This window comes from Asparagus officinalis, chromosome 5 (assembly GCF_001876935.1).
Source record: "Asparagus officinalis chromosome 5, Aspof.V1, whole genome shotgun sequence".
Taxonomy (NCBI): domain Eukaryota; kingdom Viridiplantae; phylum Streptophyta; class Magnoliopsida; order Asparagales; family Asparagaceae; genus Asparagus; species Asparagus officinalis.
In genome coordinates, this window is record NC_033798.1 from 126,299,530 (window position 1) to 126,318,430 (window position 18,901).

Consider the following 18,901-nt stretch of genomic DNA (forward strand, 5'->3'; position numbering starts at 1 on the left):
AATTATCAGAACCTAACCTAATGATCTTAGCAAACAACACAAAATGATATACAAATCTCATGCCACGCACATGTAAACTAATGCAAGATAACTGAAATGAAACAACACTTGCGTGGCAAACACCATGAAAATCTATAGAAGAAATTTTAAAAAAAAAAACTTGGAAGATACACGATAGTAAAAATTTGTTAAGACAACATGCCACGTTCATTTCCACTTATTTACCAAGTGAGTTCGCAACAAGAACTGCTCGGAGATTAATAATAAACCCATAATTGACCAGAAAAGAGACCATTATGTTGGAGTGTCGATAATACATATTACACCATGTCTTATTCAACAAAATTCTCAGGCAATATAGCCACTACATGGGTCAATTGCCAATAACTACTCTCAATGTAGTGAAGTTTGAGGCAGCCTAAATGAACCACTTGAATAGAGCATTTGGTACACTGGCTTCACCCTAACTGTCAAAACTACACCCAACGCGCTTCCGATAACACTGACCCCAGATAGAACAAAGAATGTAAGCCTGAAGCATTCAGGTCCATAACAAAAGCTCCCTGAATGATGTTTTGCTGCTTCTTTGTCGTAAATGTAACCTGCGAGGAGGCCCGAGAACAGAAGTGCTCCAAGGGGGTTTCCTAAAGCCATGAAGCTGTATATCTTCCCAAAATGCTTCAATCCGAACAGCTCAGATGTGGTTGGAACCATAACTGAGTATTGGACTCCAAAGCAGATTCCAAGTAGTGCAGAAGATGCATAAAGGGTGCCATTTATCGCTGAAGCGTAGAGAAGATAAACGAAGATCATAATTATGTGCGCGAAGGTCATCCAAATGGTACGTGGAAGCATTCTTGACCTGCATATTGATATTCTTTGGATATTAAAGATGCGTCTATTTTCAAAGCGCTATTAGAAGGGTAGATTTTCACACTCCCCCTCTAAACGTACAAAATTGTTCTGAACCTAAGCTTCCATGAAAAGGGTAATATATACATTATATTTAGTACATCAGGGTAAATTTACTGAAAAATAGTCATGTGTGGTGACAACACACAGGAATTGACATAGCAATAGTGTTTTGGGAAACCACAACAATATGCCCAGGATTGATCCTCGACCAGTTTCAATTTTCACTTTTATTTATTTATTTATTTTCTTAGGTTTTTTTTCGCTAAACTAAGTAAGACAAATTCAGGAAGGCTTCTGTGATTTATAAAGTTGGGGAGGTCTTGTGAATTTTACCCTTATTAATAATTTAGTGTTGAGGGAAAATTACGTTACCTCACGAAATACTCTGAAACAACACCACCACCAAGGCGACCAACAAAACCGCAAAAGCTGATGAGACATAAGAGTAAAGTCGTGTCATCCTCCCCTGCTGCAATCCCAACTTGTGCTAAGTTGTTGAGTACTGTGACACCTGAGCCAACCCCGAGAAAGTAAACCAGAAATAGCAACCAGAAATCGGCCTTAACTAGGGCTTGCTTGAAGTTAAAATCCTCTCCTCTCTTCGGTTTCCTCTTCTTCTTTCCCGGCATTACTGCTCCCTCCCCCTCAGCTAAAAGTATGTCAACGTCATTTTCATCTATAGTCTCCTCAAGGCTTCCAAGATTTGATGCTGAAGATACTGCGAGCAATGGTTCTTCAGGTAAACTTGACGCCTGAATTGCATCAGTTCTTTTCGGTTTTGTTGGATATAAGGTCATCTTTATCGGTATTGCTAAGGGAGCAAGCAGAAATAGAATCATGATACCAAAAAATGCGCACGAAATGGCATCATTCAGAGAGAGAACATCATTCAATATAGTAGTTGTTAGAAGATAAACGCCTAAAATGACACTTAGAATCTGTGTAAAGAGAAAATGGCCACGCTCTGATGAGTCTTCCTCGGATGCTGGAGTGCATGGTCTAACAAAAAACATCATCACTAAACATATTGCTGGTAGACCGAGAGTGAGAAAGAGCAATAACTTTGTAGATGAATTGTGGAGAACGCCAGTATAAATCTCGGTGTAAACAGCAGCACTAAGTCCACTGTAACCCTTTAGAATGCCAGCAACAGTGCCCCTACTAATAGGGAAGTTCCTCATGTTGGTAACTAACACGCCTGTGCTTAACCATGCACTGCTATGAGTAGCAATGCATAGAGCAATCCACAACTGACATGTCAACAGAAATTGAAAAGTTTAAGTGAGTAATAAACCATAGAAGGAAAAGGTATTGAACATAACAAATTCAGTTATCCTGGTCTATAATGTTTAATACAGTAGTAGTTAGTCCACTACATGTGTACGCTGTTCAGATTCGTTGTTGATTGCTTCGTTGTTGATTGCTGATACTTGATAGAGGAAGCAAGATCACATATAACAGGTATTTCTATGTATGCATTCCCTGATAACGCATACGTTATGGTCATCATCTTTGTGACATCAAAACGCGATTGCCTATGGGGTGCAATTTCATAACAAGAAGGCCCCATGGAAAGTTACCAAACATTTTAGAGCATGACTGTTAACGTGACAACCGGCAATCTAGATTGCTGCCCTGTAATACCTGAGTAAATTATCAAAAATAGAGAGGGTTCTCACAAAAACCTACTTTATATGTCGGCTGGAAGAAAACAACACCATGTAGGTAATCCAGTTTATGCTCATGCAACTAAGTAGAAACTTAGAGACGATAAGGAAATCTCCTTGCTAAGGATCTAAAAGACGAGACAATAACATTTGCTACAAGGAATCTTATTTACCTCCAAAGCATGACAGAAGTCAAAGAAAATTAGAAAATACTCCCAAGATAAGCTTGCTCAATAAACTATACATAAATTGTCACTGCAGAGTTTAGAAAAACGAAGGACTAATCAACATCATTACTTTGTTTTTGTATTTCATTAATTCAGTGTGGGTAATGGTAAATCTACTAGAGTTTGGCATGACATATGGGCATCTACTATATCTCCAAAGGGCATGCCGTTGAATATTTACGGCGAAGCTCTGAACAAAAGTGTTAAAGCCTATTACTTCAATCATCTTCTAATTCCAGCTCTATCTATACGGGCAGAAAACTTTTCTTCCTCTTTCTCACAAGACATAGCAAAATCTCTATGAACTTCCTTTTATTCATCAATTTACAGTTGACAGGTGGTACAGTTCCATGGAGATTAGATCATCATTTGTTTTTGTTTTTTTAATTTCAACCAATCTCACAAGGGTAAATTGCAGAAAACCCAGATATCATTAAATTTAGTATCAACCCCCCTGTTCTATTAAAATCAACAGAAACTTTCCATACTTACCATTTGCATACTTACCAAACACTTGATGCTGCATAAAGGGGTTTTCCTCAACCTACCCACATTACATAAAATTATTATATCTTATCTTTCCTCAAATCAATCTTCAAGTTCCCCAACCTTCTCCAACTAGCCCAGATCGCGCCAAATTCAATATGCTAAAACTTGAGAACCCACAACTGGGTTTTCTGCAACCTACCCAAATTTTATAATTAAAAAAAAAAGGAATTACCACAGGATAGGGCAAGGAGATGAAGCCGGCAACAGCGAGCCAAAGCAGTCCGTACCCAACAAAGCAGAAGGCGGCGCCAACGCCGAGGCGGCCGTGGTGATGGTGACGGCTGTCTGGAGCTGGGGGAATAGGGAGCTCCCGGGGTGCCCCCTCTAAAGGCTTAATTGCACTTAAATACCCTGTAGTTTTCCCTTTTTTTGCACTTATGTACCCTTATTTGCTCTACTTATATGTCCTAATGTTTTAAAAACGTGCAACTAAATACCTTTTAGTTTTTTTAAAAACTTGCACTAAAATATCATCAGTTATGCAAATCTTAGGATGTTTTAGTGCAAGTTCTAAAATTTTTAGGATGTTTAAGCGTTTGTTATAAGAACCTTACATTATTTAAATGCAGGCTTTAAAAATCTAAAGGTAATATAGGTCCTGCTGATAATAAATGAACGTTTTATAAAGTTTAGGATACGGGCCTGTTCGTTTGTTTTCTAAAAACCAAGAAATGAAAATAGAAAAGGTGGAAATCTCAAAATAACCCATTTCTTCCATTTCCATCCCTAAAACTCACCCACAACATCCAATAAAATATTATTTTCATCCAACAACTCATCCACATCATCTAATAAAATATTATTTTCATCTAACCACTCATCCACCACATCTAATAAAATATTATTTTCATCCAAACATCACTCAACTCATCTCTTCTCATCATTTTAAATCACTCACATCATCCAATAAAATATTATAACAATTCATCTCATCTCATTAACATTTTATTTCTTAGTTTTCATCCTAAAAAGTTATGAAAACATTTTTCTTAATCTTTCTTCACATCACCCAATAATACAATGACAACTCATTTCATTTCTTATTTTTAAGAATGAACCGAACAAAAGAAAACTAGAAAACTACAGGAACTAGGTTTCCTACAAACTCATTTCCTTATTTTTTTCGCCAACCGAACAACATCAAAACTAGAAATGTTAAAAAATCACTCACATCATCCAATAATAACGTGACAACTCATCTCATCTCATCTCTATTTCTTTGATTTCCTTTTTTTGTAGCCAACCAAACAAGTCAAAAACCTATTTTTCTTAGAAATAGTTTTCTATTTCTTTGATTTCCCATTTTTTTAAGGCAAACGAATATATATAATTGTTGCCTGAAACGAGCGAGCATATATATAAGTGTAATTAAACTATTTATTTTGTCCGTGCATACTTTTTAAACTTCTTTTGTCTCATCCTACCCCCATAAACTATTAAATTCCTCTACATATATCTCTGAACTATTTTCCGTCTCACTTTATCTCTTAACTATGCCTTTATACCATATTAACCCCTAAAATATCACTTGACTTATTGTAACTACTTACATAAAATAAGTGGTAATTTAGTACTAAAAATAATAGCTTTGCAAAGAGTGGCACTAGGGGCACACCCCCAACCATACCTCCAACCACACCCTCTCTCTCATTTGCTACAGTATACCGGGCCCATATGAGATTTTAAAATTTTAAAATCCCATGTGGGGCCCGGTATACTGTAGCAAATGAGAGAGAGGGTGTGGTTGGGGGTGTGCCCCTATCATTTTCCGACTGGAAATAGCTCAATGGATTAAAAAGGACAAATTTAGTATTTCATGAGAAGATAAGACGAGAATAAAATATTTCAAAGAGTATAAAGGACAAAATGAATAGTTTAGGAGGCACCCAAGGACTGAGACATTATTGTAATAAGGGTTAATTGCAACCAGACCCCTTGCAATACCCATGTTTTGAACTAACGGCCCATGTAGTTTCATTTTGACAGATAGATTGTCGCGTGAAAATTTTCGACTCTTTTTATTGGGCCTGAACTTTTTCTTTTTTTACTGGGCATTTTGGAATTAATTTCAATATGCCACATTATTTTAAAAAAATAATTAAGTTGATACTTATGGCACCCTCAAAATAAAATTTGATATGTTTTGTATATTTCATGTTAACAGTAGAAATTTGAGTCATCCGTTGGATTTCTCTGAATTTTCTAGAATTCTCGCCTGTGGAATGACACTATTGGGTGTAGTTTTGGGCTTGGGCTTCAACCCGTAACTAAACGCTTATGGCACTACTATGGGCCGCATGATAATTTGAACCTTCTAAACCAAACTAATTGCTATATTTTGAAGAGGTCTAGTACAATAATTTAACCCGTGATTAATTAATCCATATTGAATAAATACAACTTACTGAGAAGGTAAGATACTAAGATCCAAATTTTGTAGATTTCCAATTTCGTACAAATATTCAGTGTTTATTTGGTTAATAATTTGCCACAGTGTGGAAATTGCGGCTATGAGTACTTCTAAAAAATTAAGAAAATTTAATGCTGAAGCCCTTTTCCTCGAGTGGAAATGTATCCAAAAGAGAGGCGCTACAGTCACACCTTAAACCACACCCCTAACCACACTTCTCTCTCGCTACAGTGCATTGGGACCCACATGAATTTTTTTAAAAAAATTCTCATGTGGGCCTCAGTGCACTGTAACGAGAGAGAAGTGTGGTTGGGAGTGTGGTTTAAGGGTGCGCCTCTAACATTCTCCTATCCAAAACATGTATATACTTTGATACACTGTACGGAAATTAACTACCCTATCAATTTTAGCCTACCATCTTATTCTATTTCAATTTTGTGGTTCTAGTCACCTTTTTCTATAATTACTTTGTCAAAAACACAAATCAAACTGCATTAATTTGCTGATAGAGCTCTATATCTACGTATTCTAAAACTTTAACGGAGTCAATCCGCATTAGTAGACCAAACATAGGATTAGGTTCCTTTGAAGACAAGTCAAGTAATTAAACCACGCCAACAGATGTGTTAGTATTATACACTTGTGCTGTTATATAAGCGAGCGTGCGAGGGTATGGTTTGTTTTGTACTGCTTTGGATTTGTTTTTATGCTTAATTTCCTAACAAACTGATCGTTCAATCTTAGTCTAGTTCTATTCTAAGTTGATTCTTGTTTGAACTAGAAAAGATCTGGTCCAAAACCTAAATTTGTATACTTTTTTTTTTGTTTTACAAAAAAACTGTGACATAATTTACCCAGTTTAAGATAAAACAGGACCAAGACCAATCCTGATCCAGACTTAAATAGATTGTCAAACACACCTTAAAGTCTAAAATTTAGCCTAAAAGAACTAGGCCAATTGTGGCCAAGCATTTTTGCCAAATATGTTTTAAAAGATTGCCAAACACAGCCATTGATTATGTATGGATCTAAAATTTATACTCGGTTAAATAGAAATAAGATTTAATAAATTTTTGATCCGATTATGTTTGAAAATAGTTTTAAAATACAATTTTCTTTCTCAAATGAACTCGGCCTCTGAAAAAAGACTAGTGCAGGTTTTGCAACCCACAACTTTTATCAAAAAAGTGATCGTGTGATAAACTCATGATCCTTTCTAAAATGGTTACGTTGTTAATTAATTTGTATAAATATTCTTTCATCCTTACCTCCTTAAAACTGTGACAGATGTATTTTAATTTTCGTAAGGATTATTTGCATATATAGCGCTTAAATCATGGCTATTTGCACACAAATCCTAATATTTCCAAAACTACCCTCTAAACCATCACTAAAATCAACAAATCATCGACTTAGTGCTGAAAATTTAACTATTTTGCTAATAATTTTTTACATTATAATTATAATTAACTTATCAAAGTTGATAATTACTATCTCTGAGGTTATTTTTTCTTCAAAATTGATGATTTGGGGTGTATATGCAAATAATCCTTATTGTAAATATAAATTTTAATACTATTTGGGGTATGTTTATTGATTTTAAACTTTTATCATAGATTACTCTGATAAAAATAGTTCTGGATAAGTTATTGCAAAACTCTTAATTGTTAGTTATTAATTATTGAATCCTCCAATTACAGTCTTAGAATATAGAGAACTGTTAGCTTGACTCGGTCATTGATGACCAAGTCAACCACGGTTTCTCTGTTGAGAGAATGGTGGAGAACGTGAATCGTGGGTGGTTGAGAGAAAATCTCTCATGGGGCGGATCTGATGGGTAGAGATGATGTGTTTAGCCCCTATATAAGGAGGATCATTCTCCTTAAGAAAATATAACGAAAACAAGAGAAAACCCACTTACTCATTACCAGAGCCCCTCAGCTTGCTCCTAACTTCGTCATATTTATAGTTCGCGAGTATTATCGTTATGTGATTTAATCTTTGACGTGTGTACTGGTAATTGTCTTTTCCCTAACAAAATAGATTTTGTGGTCAGTGGTGCGGTCACACCTCAGGATAAGCCGGACCCCACATGAGCATCACTCACGTGCTGTCCATGTATATGTATGGGACTCAATGAAACAAGGGCCTCTTTAAAATTAGTTAATTAATTAAGACTTAAATGAAATCTTAAGTAAGGTAATTGCAATGAGATTCCAAATTATAAAGAGCGTGTCGTCATCATCGTCCATTCTTCATTCATTCACTCCAATTTCATAGCACATGGGGATGTCTATTTTATAGGGGTGCATTCGGTCCGGATACGGCTCGGATATGATGCTTACCATATCCATATCCGCTTACCCATCTCGGATACGGATACGGATACGGATATACCTCGGTAAGAAAAACTTATAACCATATCCGCTAAAATCGGATACGGTTACGGATATACATGCGGATATATAAGCGGATATGCATGCGGATACAAAACAGATATGAGAAAACTAGATAGTATTGAGAAAAACATAGTTCATGTGATACAAAAAAGTTCGTTAATATGTCCATTATAACTAAATAGTTAAGATTAGTCATCTTGATCATCAAAATTAATCACAAATCCATAATCTAAGAATCGAAACTATCGTAAGAGTATGACTAATATGTATTCTGATATTTCGGATACGGATACGGATATTTCACTACAAAACCATATCCATAACCATATCCTATCGGTTATAGATTTGAGTAACCATATTCGTATCCTAACGGATACGGTTACGGATATTTCATCGGATACGGATACGGTTTAGCACCCCTACTATTTTACATTTCATTGATAGTGAACTGTCCTAATTTTTTTTTTTTTTTAGATATTAGAGGACTTGTCAAGTCCCAAATGTAGTCTATATGAGCTACAACTGTTTGACATTTTCTGGACTTGATCGTGAAATGCAACTAATTTAAACAAGATGCTAGGGTATTCCTTCATGCATATCCATCAGTTGTCTGACTTTTAACTGTGATAATAAAATTGAAAATTTTTCCTTTGCAAAATGTTGATTAGCACGTCCAACTTTCATTTTTTAAGGAAAACAGATGGGATCTACTACTAATAACTTTTAAACCTAATTCGCATAAAACAATCCAGTTTTTTTTTCTTTCAATGTAAACTCAATCTCTACATGGTTATTTCTCAAAATCCCTAACCATTACCATTACACTAGAACGCTGAAGTTTTGGTGAGGGTTGCGAGTTATTTTATATATATATTATAACATGTCCCGACGAGTTGATCGTCTTTTTTATGAGCTGAAATCTAGGCTCACATAACAGTGTTAACTTTTAGAAAATTTGTTTTAAATTCACGGTCAATGGTATTTGAATCTGAGTTGCTTTAGCTAGAAAACACAACCATTACCGAAAACTCTAAAGTTATGATGAAGGTTGAGGGTCATATTTTTATATTCTGATAGTTATTCTTCAAATGTGCTATGGTAAGCACTAATAGTAAGAAATATAGTTTATTGCAAATATTTTTATACATTACATTTTTGTGATTATTAATTAGTAATATTAAGATTAATTAATTTTATATTAAAATAATAATTATTATTATTAAATAAATTAACTAATAAATTAATAAACTACTTAGTTAATAATATTATCACTATATAATAAGAAAATGCTTAACTAAAATATATTTGTATATCGAATTATTCCTTGTTCTTGATTACTAATATTGACAGCATTTAGTTAATCAGTATATAATTAATTAAATAATTTTAACTAACACAATTATTTAAATAATTATTAATTTATTATTTCATAATAATAAAAATAATTTAATTAAAACAATTAACTGAATGAAATTATGCAATCCGAGAATAAAAGGAGTATGAGGGTGTCAAACGTTGAAATAGAAAAATAACACTACAGACACACTCTCCACCACACTCTCCACCACACCCCCTCTCTTGCTACAGTGTAGGGGGGCTCACCTAAGATTTTTTAAAAAATCTCAGGTGGGCCCTCCTGCACTGTAGGAGGAGAGGGGGTGTGGTGGAGAGTGTGCCTGTAGTGCCACTCGAAATAGAATTGAGCGCAACCTTTCGAATTTCAGAACGCCATTCAACTATTAATTATTAAAGAGAAGACGAACGTATTCAAATTGTTTCGATTTGTACATAACAATGAATGTCACATTTATATTTCGATCCATCCACTCACGTACATAATGTGAGTAGATAAAGATTCTTTGCCCCCAGGCCGGCCCCACCCTTTAACCAATAAAAACCTTCCAACTTCAACTTTTGATGTCCTCAACAACCTTATCTCAAAGTCCCAACTACTCTGATCATGAGTGAGCTTGAGAAGCCCACGGGATCTCTCTCTAGTATTTGCCCATTGGAAAAGGAAAAAAAAAAGAGGAAAAAAAATTAAAAATCCTAATCACAGTAGAAAAATAAAAAGGAACGGAGTAGAACGGGAAACATGTCTCATGATACAAATCACGATTTTTTACAATATTGATACAATCAACAGTATTTTGTCAGCGCAGTTGCTAATATAACTTATCCTATCAATCAGGATCTTTTATATGTAGGGGCTGTTTGGTTCGTTTCCTTGATATAGAGAAATGCAATTCCATGTAAAGAAACACAACTTTTTAGTTTTCCAAACTTTTTCAAGAAATAGATTGTTTTGTTTTGGTTCGCACATAAAAATGGTGGGAAACCAATGTATCTATTTTTCTTAAACTCTCTTCCTTTATCAAGACTTTGAAGTTATGATTGAGGAGTGTTTTTTTTATATTCTAGTGTATCCTTGTAGGTTGAACGTCATTTTTTTATTAATATTTTAAGTCATGATGTGAAAAAATAGGGAATGATGTGATTTTAGACTGCGTCCTTAGGTGGGAATCTAATGTGTCACCTTAAGAAAACATTTCTCATATATATCTTCATCACGTTCTATTGGTTCGAAGTTGTTTGGGCTGCATATTTCTTGAGCGGTTATTCTTCCTTCAATTCTTTTCTCTTCATCTTTCCTGTTCATTTTTACCAAGAAAAGATATTCTTTGTCGCAACAGCTCATCATTTTCTGGTACATTGGCGATAAGTGCTCCTGCATTTTATTTATGGTCATTTTTTCTATTTTACTAATTTAATAATTTTATGGAAAAAAGAATTTATATATTTGAAATAAATAAAATGATATATTACCTTTCCTTCTTCAGTAAATGAATCTACATATTCTTCAGCTGAACAACCAGTTAGATACCGAGCTTCATCGAAAAGTGTAACATATGCCTTGTTGATATGATCTTTAACTTCCAATCGCATAAGGTACCTTGATGTGAAAATTTAATGTTATTTTTATTTTTTTAATTTAATGAATAAAATTTAGAACTTACTTTATTTCCCATTCTGTATCTTCAGTGTTGCAATTAGCTATGCTGTCTTCAACAAAAACCTTTCTTTGACAACTCTTGCATGCGGTGTAACAAGGTGATTCTGGATTGATTATTGCTGATATCTCCGCTTTAAAGTAGGAATACATATTCTAAACAATAGCAATCAAGTTATAAATTCAAAATTTATTATTATTTATATTGTTAATATCTTAACCAATATAATAAAATACCAGTTCGTAGCTGTTGATGATGTGATAATATCACCAAGCATAACCTTTTTAGACCTCCTCATTAGCTTCGATGGTGTCTGCTGCATCAGTTTCTCATAATTTTTCCTCTTCCCTGTCATCCTATATTTAAGACATGTATTTTTTTTTTAAATTAATTTAGGAAGGATTTTATTTGGACAAGCATTACCATTCTTTAAGAGTATGTGCTTCAGAAATGTTTGGATCTATTAAAAATATTTTTGCAGGCTTTGTTGATATTTGCGGAACTCCTGTATTCATTATATGGTTACTTTTTAGTTATATAAAATTTTAAAACAAATAATAATAAATTAAAAAGTCATACCCATATATCTATTTGCAGTAACATTAATTATTGCTATAGTTGGTTTTTGTTTTTTCTTGTCTTCGAATACTTGACCTTCTTTCTCTGCATGCTCTCCCCATAATGTTAATATCAATGGATCCAACCTGTGTTAATTACAAAAATTGTTAAATGGATATGTTAGTATTTTAATATTTGTTATTGAAAAATTATTTCTTATTTAAAAACACTTACTCTTCATTCATTATTGTGATCTCCCTTCTAACTGATGTATTTGTTGTGTACAACGGTCTCACTGAATATATATATATTCTCTTTTAAAATACGAGTTCGGGAAAATCTTTCCATGGTTAATATTACCCTTAATTTTTTTAATATTATATTGTTATCCTAATCTATATTCTAGTTATCCTATCTTCTTTAAATTGGTAATTAAGTGATTTATCTCATTCATAACGAGACTTAAAATGTTATTGGATAAAAGAGATATGTTTGATATAATTCAAATCATTTGCTTATTTCAATTCGCAGAGAAATCTAAGAAACATCTGCTAGCCAACACCTACTTTTTTTTGGCATTTGTAAAAAAATATCCTCCAAGTTTTTTAAATTACAAAAACACCCCCACAAATTCATAATTTTATTAAAACATCTTGAAAATTATAAATTTTACTTATTTTAATTTCGTAAGAAATCTAAAAAACATATACTAGCTAGAAACTAAAAGTTTTTTTATTTTGAAGAAAATATCTTGTAAGTTTTAAAATTTATAAAAAGACCTTAAATTTGTAAAAAAAAATACCTTAAAAATTTTAAACCTATAAACACACCAAAAACCTATAAATAACACAAACCACCTCTAAAAATTTATGGGATTTGCAATAAACACTTTAAACTTTTTACAAATTATAAAATAAAATCCTCAAAATCGTAAGATTTATAAAAATACTGATAATTTCCAACCTAACAGTACATTGAAAATATAGAAATTATAAATATCCCCTACATAATTTATAGAACACACCCTTAAAGTTTCAAAAATTATAAAAACTTAAAATTTAAAGTTTACAAAAAAACCCTAAGAATTTTAAACTCATTAGTAAATTTAAAACATAGGATATATATATAGTCTATAAACAATTTACAATTTGTAGAAAAGACCTATAAGTTTAAAAAATTATAAAATAAACTCTAAAATTCATAATTTTCAAAAAAACCATGAGAATTTCTAACTTATATAGACACTAAAAATGAATATACAAAATTACTAACAATCCCTAGAACATTAAAAATTTATAAAAAATATCATACTCCTTTTAAAAGTATAGATTTAGGAAAAACTTTTTATGATCAATATTACCCATAACGTATTTGAAAAGAACATAACTAATTAAAAATCTATTAAATTTAAAATTTACAAAAAACACCTTAAATTTTAGTACATTGCAATTATCCCTCCAAAATTTAAAAATTTTCAAAAAATTATGTAATTCCTTGATTACAATGTAATGTTTGATAGATTTGTGTATTTATAAATTACAAAAAATTAGAGTTTTTTTAATAATTTTTAAAACTTTTGAGGGTGTTTCTTTTGTAGTTTTATAAATTTTTATTATATTTTTAGTGTAATGCATAGAACCGTAAATTAATGATGATATTGAAGAGTAAGTCGTTCTTAATATGTATTATGCCATAGTTAAGTGTGCACATTACTATTACTAGGCAATATAGTTTATACATGCAAAAATTTTCAAACAATCTATATAGTTGTCAAAAGGATTTTGACTTTAATGTACTATTTTTTATAAATTATATTTAATGTGAATCGCCATTTAATTCTGATTGTGTTCATCATAATTTTAATATGTTTGATTGATTGACTAAATGAGTATATAGACCATATATTACTTTACTTCTCACATAAACTAATATTCGATGCTTAATAATTTAAATTATCACTTTTAAATTTAATATAAATAGGAGCTCTAATAACATTTATTTATTTACCTACAGGATAATACAATCTCAATCTTATTTTTTGCTTGAGATTTATTCCATAGTTATGCATATCAAATTAGTAACTAAAATAATAATTATTTATGCTTAAGTTAGGATGATTGTAGTTAGCCACTCACTATAGAATTTTCATGAAAATGTACAACTTACTTTCTACAGCTATCTGCACTAGCATTGTATATTTTATAAATTAGTTATTAATTTTACATATTAAATTACTTTTCCTTTGTTAAAATTTCTTCTTTGACTTATTTTGGATTGTGTAATCACTATATCACGATTATAGCGTAGCAAGTACCTCACTCTAAATGGATTCCAGGTAATGTTTGAGTTGAACTGAAGTATATACTATCACTACTATGTGTATATATTTTTTAAGAAAGTTATGACAATACTTTTTAAATAGAAAAGAATATTCTAACCTCTGATATTATAAAAACTAAATATAGCTAATTGAGTGATTAACAAAAGAGAATTTACATCAGAAAAGCGTGAATAATAAAATAAAGATAAAAGGTAAGGCCATTGCCAACAATACGATCAATAGCAAACTACAATGTAAAGTTAACCTATTTTGTTGTGGAGCCCAACTACTGACTATAAGCATCGAGGTTTTCATATATTTACTTTATAATTTATTTAAAAGGGTCATTTAATCTTATATAATAAAACTATTTTAATATTAAATAGTAATATCATTGTAATAATATCATTATTAGGGAAAATTCTTTATGAATCAGTATGTTCTTTACGATATATAAGCTATGCACTCCAAATTCTTGTGTCTTTTATAGAGCCAAAAAGTTTAAATACGAGCCTCTGATATTTTGCTCTCACAACAACAAAATCCACTTAGCAGATTGTAGGTAATAAAAATTGCCTTTAATCTCTATCAGAGAAGTTCAGAACAATGCTGCTAAAACCTAGCCCGAAATAGCAACAAAGGAGAAAACGTTGATATCTCTTAAACCGGAAGAAATTATTTGGCAAAACAGACAGGACCAAACCGAACCTTTTGGGGTAGGTCTGGTCGGCTCCGTCTCGTCGAGATAGTCAATTTTTATCTATAATTCGTCTAATTCCGACTTATGGTTTGAAAGTTATGACATGTTCTTCGTAGCATGTTACGGAGCTCGCCTGCAAAGGAGTTTAGCTCGTCTGAATGAGGCTGGCTCGCCTAGCCTGCACAGCCTCGCCTGCCAAGCTCACCTGACAGTTAGAATCTCGCTTCCATAGCCTCGCCTGCATGCTTGAAATTCGCCTGCATAAGACAAGCTCGTCCGACGGCTGGAAGCTTGCCTGCACAAGGATAGCTCGCCCGACAGCTGGAAGCTCGCCTGTATGACCCAAGCTCGCCTGCACGCTTGAAACTCGCCTGCTTGCTTGAAGCTCACCTATACAATGCAAGCTCGCCCAACGGCTGGAAGCTCGCATGTACAAGGCAACCTCGCCAGACAGTTGAAAGCTCGCCTGCACAAGGCAAGCTCGCCCGACAGCTTGAAGCTTGCCTGTAGCACCCAGGCTCTCCTGTATGCCAAAGCTCGTCAAGCTCACCTGCACAAGCAAGCTCGCCTGCAGACTCGCCTGCTCGCCTGCAGACTCGTCTGCTCGCCTGAAAGCTCGTCAGCTCGCCTGACAGCCCAAGCTCGCCTGTAATGTTAAGCTTGCATGTATAGCTGGACCAAGTCAACCACTTAAGCTTAAAATATGGGAGTGGGTACACCCACTCCCCATGATTTAAGGGATGGAGTATGGTTCTCCTCATCTCTAATGGTCACATCCCAAGATTTAAAGGATGGAGTTATGGCCCCCCTCAACCACAATCTCACAATTTGAGGGAGTGACCATGTTTCTCCTCCACTATAAATAGTCAATGATGGCTATCAAAAGAGAGGTCTTGGATTCATGATCAAGACCGAACCCAGCCCAACGGCTACAAGCTCGCATGTACAAGGCAACCTCGCCAGACAGTTGAAAGCTCGCCTGCACAAGGCAAGCTCGCCCGACAGCTTGAAGCTTGCCTGTAGCACCCAGGCTCTCCTGTATGCCAAAGCTCGTCAAGCTCACCTGCACAAGCAAGCTCGCCTGCAGACTCGCCTGCTCGCCTGCAGACTCGTCTGCTCGCCTGAAAGCTCGTCAGCTCGCCTGACAGCCCAAGCTCGCCTGTAATGTTAAGCTTGCATGTATAGCTGGACCAAGTCAACCACTTAAGCTTAAAATATGGGAGTGGGTACACCCACTCCCCATGATTTAAGGGATGGAGTATGGTTCTCCTCATCTCTAATGGTCACATCCCAAGATTTAAAGGATGGAGTTATGGCCCCCCTCAACCACAATCTCACAATTTGAGGGAGTGACCATGTTTCTCCTCCACTATAAATAGTCAATGATGGCTATCAAAAGAGAGGTCTTGGATTCATGATCAAGACCGAACCCATTTGGCTCCTTGGCAATCGGTTCTCTTAAGCTCTAAGAGAACCGAGTCTGGCTCTTTGCAAACTCCTTAGCAATCAGCTTGTTCGTGATCTCGTTCGAATCCTCGGTTGAAGAGGACCGAACTTTGAGATCTCGGAGTACTTAGGCTCCGAGCAATCAAGCAATTGCTCGACCGTCGAACTCATCCAACCGAGCTTTTACTGCGTACTAAAGCTCTAACCTCAACTTCGATCGGATCGTCCAAGGGAAGCAAACTCGGCACCAGCACCAATGGAGGCGTCCTACCGCTGCTAACGAACCTACGTTAAACAAGAAGGGTCATTCCCTTCTCTTCTTGTAAATATTTGATTCTTAGTTTGTAATAAGCCATTCTTATAAATACAAACGATCCCTCAAACGGGAGATCAAATTTTTACACCCAACAGAAGATGCCTACATAGATATGGATATTCCAGATAAGTTATATATCCTATATGCAAAATAATTGCCTTAGGCAAGTGAGTTATAATAGCAATTTTTATTCACATTATTTACAGTAAGATTTAATAGGTGTTTTCGTCAAAAGTTGGTTTTGCTGTGGAATTCATTATATCTTTGGTCGATTACAATAAACTCAAAAAGAGATAGCCTTTTTATAAGACTTCTTTTACACAACAAAATGAAAATTACAACTCTTGGGAAACAAACGCAGGATCGTTGTTTGGATCACTGCTTGTGTGGGATCTTTGCCTGTGCCGGGGGTGCGTTAGCCCGTGGACCACCAAATCACAGATTCTGATTGAATCGTGAGGGGTTTATGATTCTGACTTCGTTTATCGAAGTGAGAACTTGAAACGATATCTTATCAAGGTAAGATAGTCGTTCTTCTTGAAATCAAGTCAAAGCCTGAATATCAAGGAGTTGCCGAAGCTCGAGTACTCTGCCCTCTCTGCTCTGAAATGCTCTCAAAATGATCAGCCCCTCTTCAAAATGGCCTTCGGGGGGTATTTATAGCCCCTATGAACAGTTAGCGGAAAACAGGCTCGCGAGACAGCATTTGCTGTCTCGGCTGTCGAGACAGTGTTTGCTGTCTCGACGGGCGAGACAGTGTTTGCTGTCTCGGCCCAGTTATCCACGTGATTCTCGCCCACGACGTTTCCCACGTTCTTGAACAGTTGGTGGCCACGTGTGGGGCAGTTACAAAACCAATTTCTGATCTTTTGAAGCTGTCTCACGTGCGAGACAGTAAATTCTGTCTCGCACGGTGAGACAGTAAAGACTATCTCGCACGGCGAGACAGTCAAGTCTGTCTCGCACGGCGAGACAGTCAAGACTTGTGTTCTTCTGCCTTTTTTGGATGATTCCCTCTTGAGCTGTATTTGGATATTTTTCAGCATTTTTTGACGCCTACAGATACCCCCTCCAAAGTATTCCAGACTCAATCTTTTATAGAGGAGTTCTGGGATGCTTTGGATAAGATAGGTCTTACTTATGATCCTTTCCATGCTTGGTTGGGTAGATCGTATAGAATAACCTGTAGATGGCTTCAACACTTGATCTCTTTGTCTCTCAGTCTATTCAGTGCTTTGTAGAATAGCTAAGATCCTTTCGGCATAGCGTTCATCGCTTGACCGTCGTCGAGATCTTGAATTGAAGCTAAAATTTGTACTTGTGAATTCAGCTTTTGTCATCAAATTGATACCGCATTGTTAATCACTGTATCAGTCTTCATAGGAACACAGTTTATACTCATGTATTTTTTTTAGAGTTCTTGGGAAATAGTTTACCCTCGTATACCCGTTGGGAGGTAGCCAGGTTATTCTTAAGAATATTCTGAGTAATATTCTCCAGAAACTTCCCGTTGAGAGGAGGAATACAGTTTAGACTCGTGTACTCATTGGAGTAATATGGTCTCTTTTTTTGTTGGTAGAGATGAACCCGATGATGGAGAGGAAGAATTTTATATTCTATCTCCTGGTCTCTTATTTGTTGGTAGAGATGAACCCAGAATCGGAGAGGAAGAATTTTATATTCTATCTCCTGGTCTCTTGTTTGTTGGTAGAGATGAACCCGATGATGGAGAGGAAGAATTTTATATTCTATCTCCTGGTCTCTTGTTTGTTGGTAGAGATGAACCCGATGATGGAGAGGAAGAATTTTATATTCTATCTCCTGGTCTCTTGTTTGTTGGTAGAGATGAACCCGATGATGGAGAGGAAGAATTTTATATTCTATCTCCTGGTCTCTTGTTTGTTGGTAGAGATGAACCCGATGATGGAGAGGAAGAATTTTATATTCTATCTCCTGGTCTCTTGTTTGTTGGTAGAGATGAACCCAAAATCGGAGAGGAAGAATTTTATATTCTATCTCCTGGTGCAAAGGAAACTCAAAGTGAGATCTCCATTTAGAGAATCTGGAAGGGTTTGAATAATCCTAACTGTCATAAGGTTTGATTATTCAACTAAAAGTGGGCCTCTCATTCGTGGGATGAATCGATTTGGTCCTAACTGTTTAAAGGTTTGACCAAGATGGGAATTTGAGACGATCCTAACTGTTTAAAGGTTTGATCGTTCAATTTGTGGACCTCTCGTTCATGGAACGAATCGAGAGGGGATTTTGGCTTTGGTCCTAACTGTTTAAAGGTTTGACCAAGTGAGAGTGTTGAGACGATCCTAACTGTTTAAAGGTTTGATCGTTCAATTTGTGGACCTCTCGTTCATGGAAGGAATCGAGA

At 35.0% G+C, this 18,901-nt stretch overlaps 1 protein-coding gene and 1 long non-coding RNA gene across 2 annotated transcripts; both read right to left on the bottom strand.

The window, feature by feature from the left end:
• Window positions 276-3,612, bottom strand: LOC109841190 (protein NUCLEAR FUSION DEFECTIVE 4-like). The gene is made up of 3 exons (XM_020410087.1): window positions 3,531-3,612; window positions 1,288-2,165; window positions 276-862 (listed from the first exon to the last, which is right to left on the bottom strand). Exons 2-3 carry the CDS (start codon window positions 2,094-2,096, stop codon window positions 394-396), a joined length of 1,278 nt encoding a protein of 425 aa, XP_020265676.1. The 5' UTR covers window positions 2,097-2,165; window positions 3,531-3,612; the 3' UTR covers window positions 276-393.
• LOC109843652 lies at window positions 10,740-11,200 on the bottom strand. The gene is made up of 3 exons (XR_002247752.1): window positions 11,185-11,200; window positions 10,994-11,120; window positions 10,740-10,895 (listed from the first exon to the last, which is right to left on the bottom strand). It is a non-coding gene; the product is annotated as an uncharacterized LOC109843652 (long non-coding RNA).

What these genes read in the sequence shown, in the direction of transcription:
- LOC109841190 (XM_020410087.1), bottom strand. Translation starts at nt 2,096, where the DNA reads ATGAGGAACTTCCCTATTAGTAGGGGCACTGTTGCTGGCATTCTAAAG. An exon ending in GTTTCAGAGTATTTCGTGAG is followed by an intron (nt 863 to 1,287) that starts GTAACGTAATTT and finishes ATCAATATGCAG; the next exon opens with GTCAAGAATGCTTCCACGTA.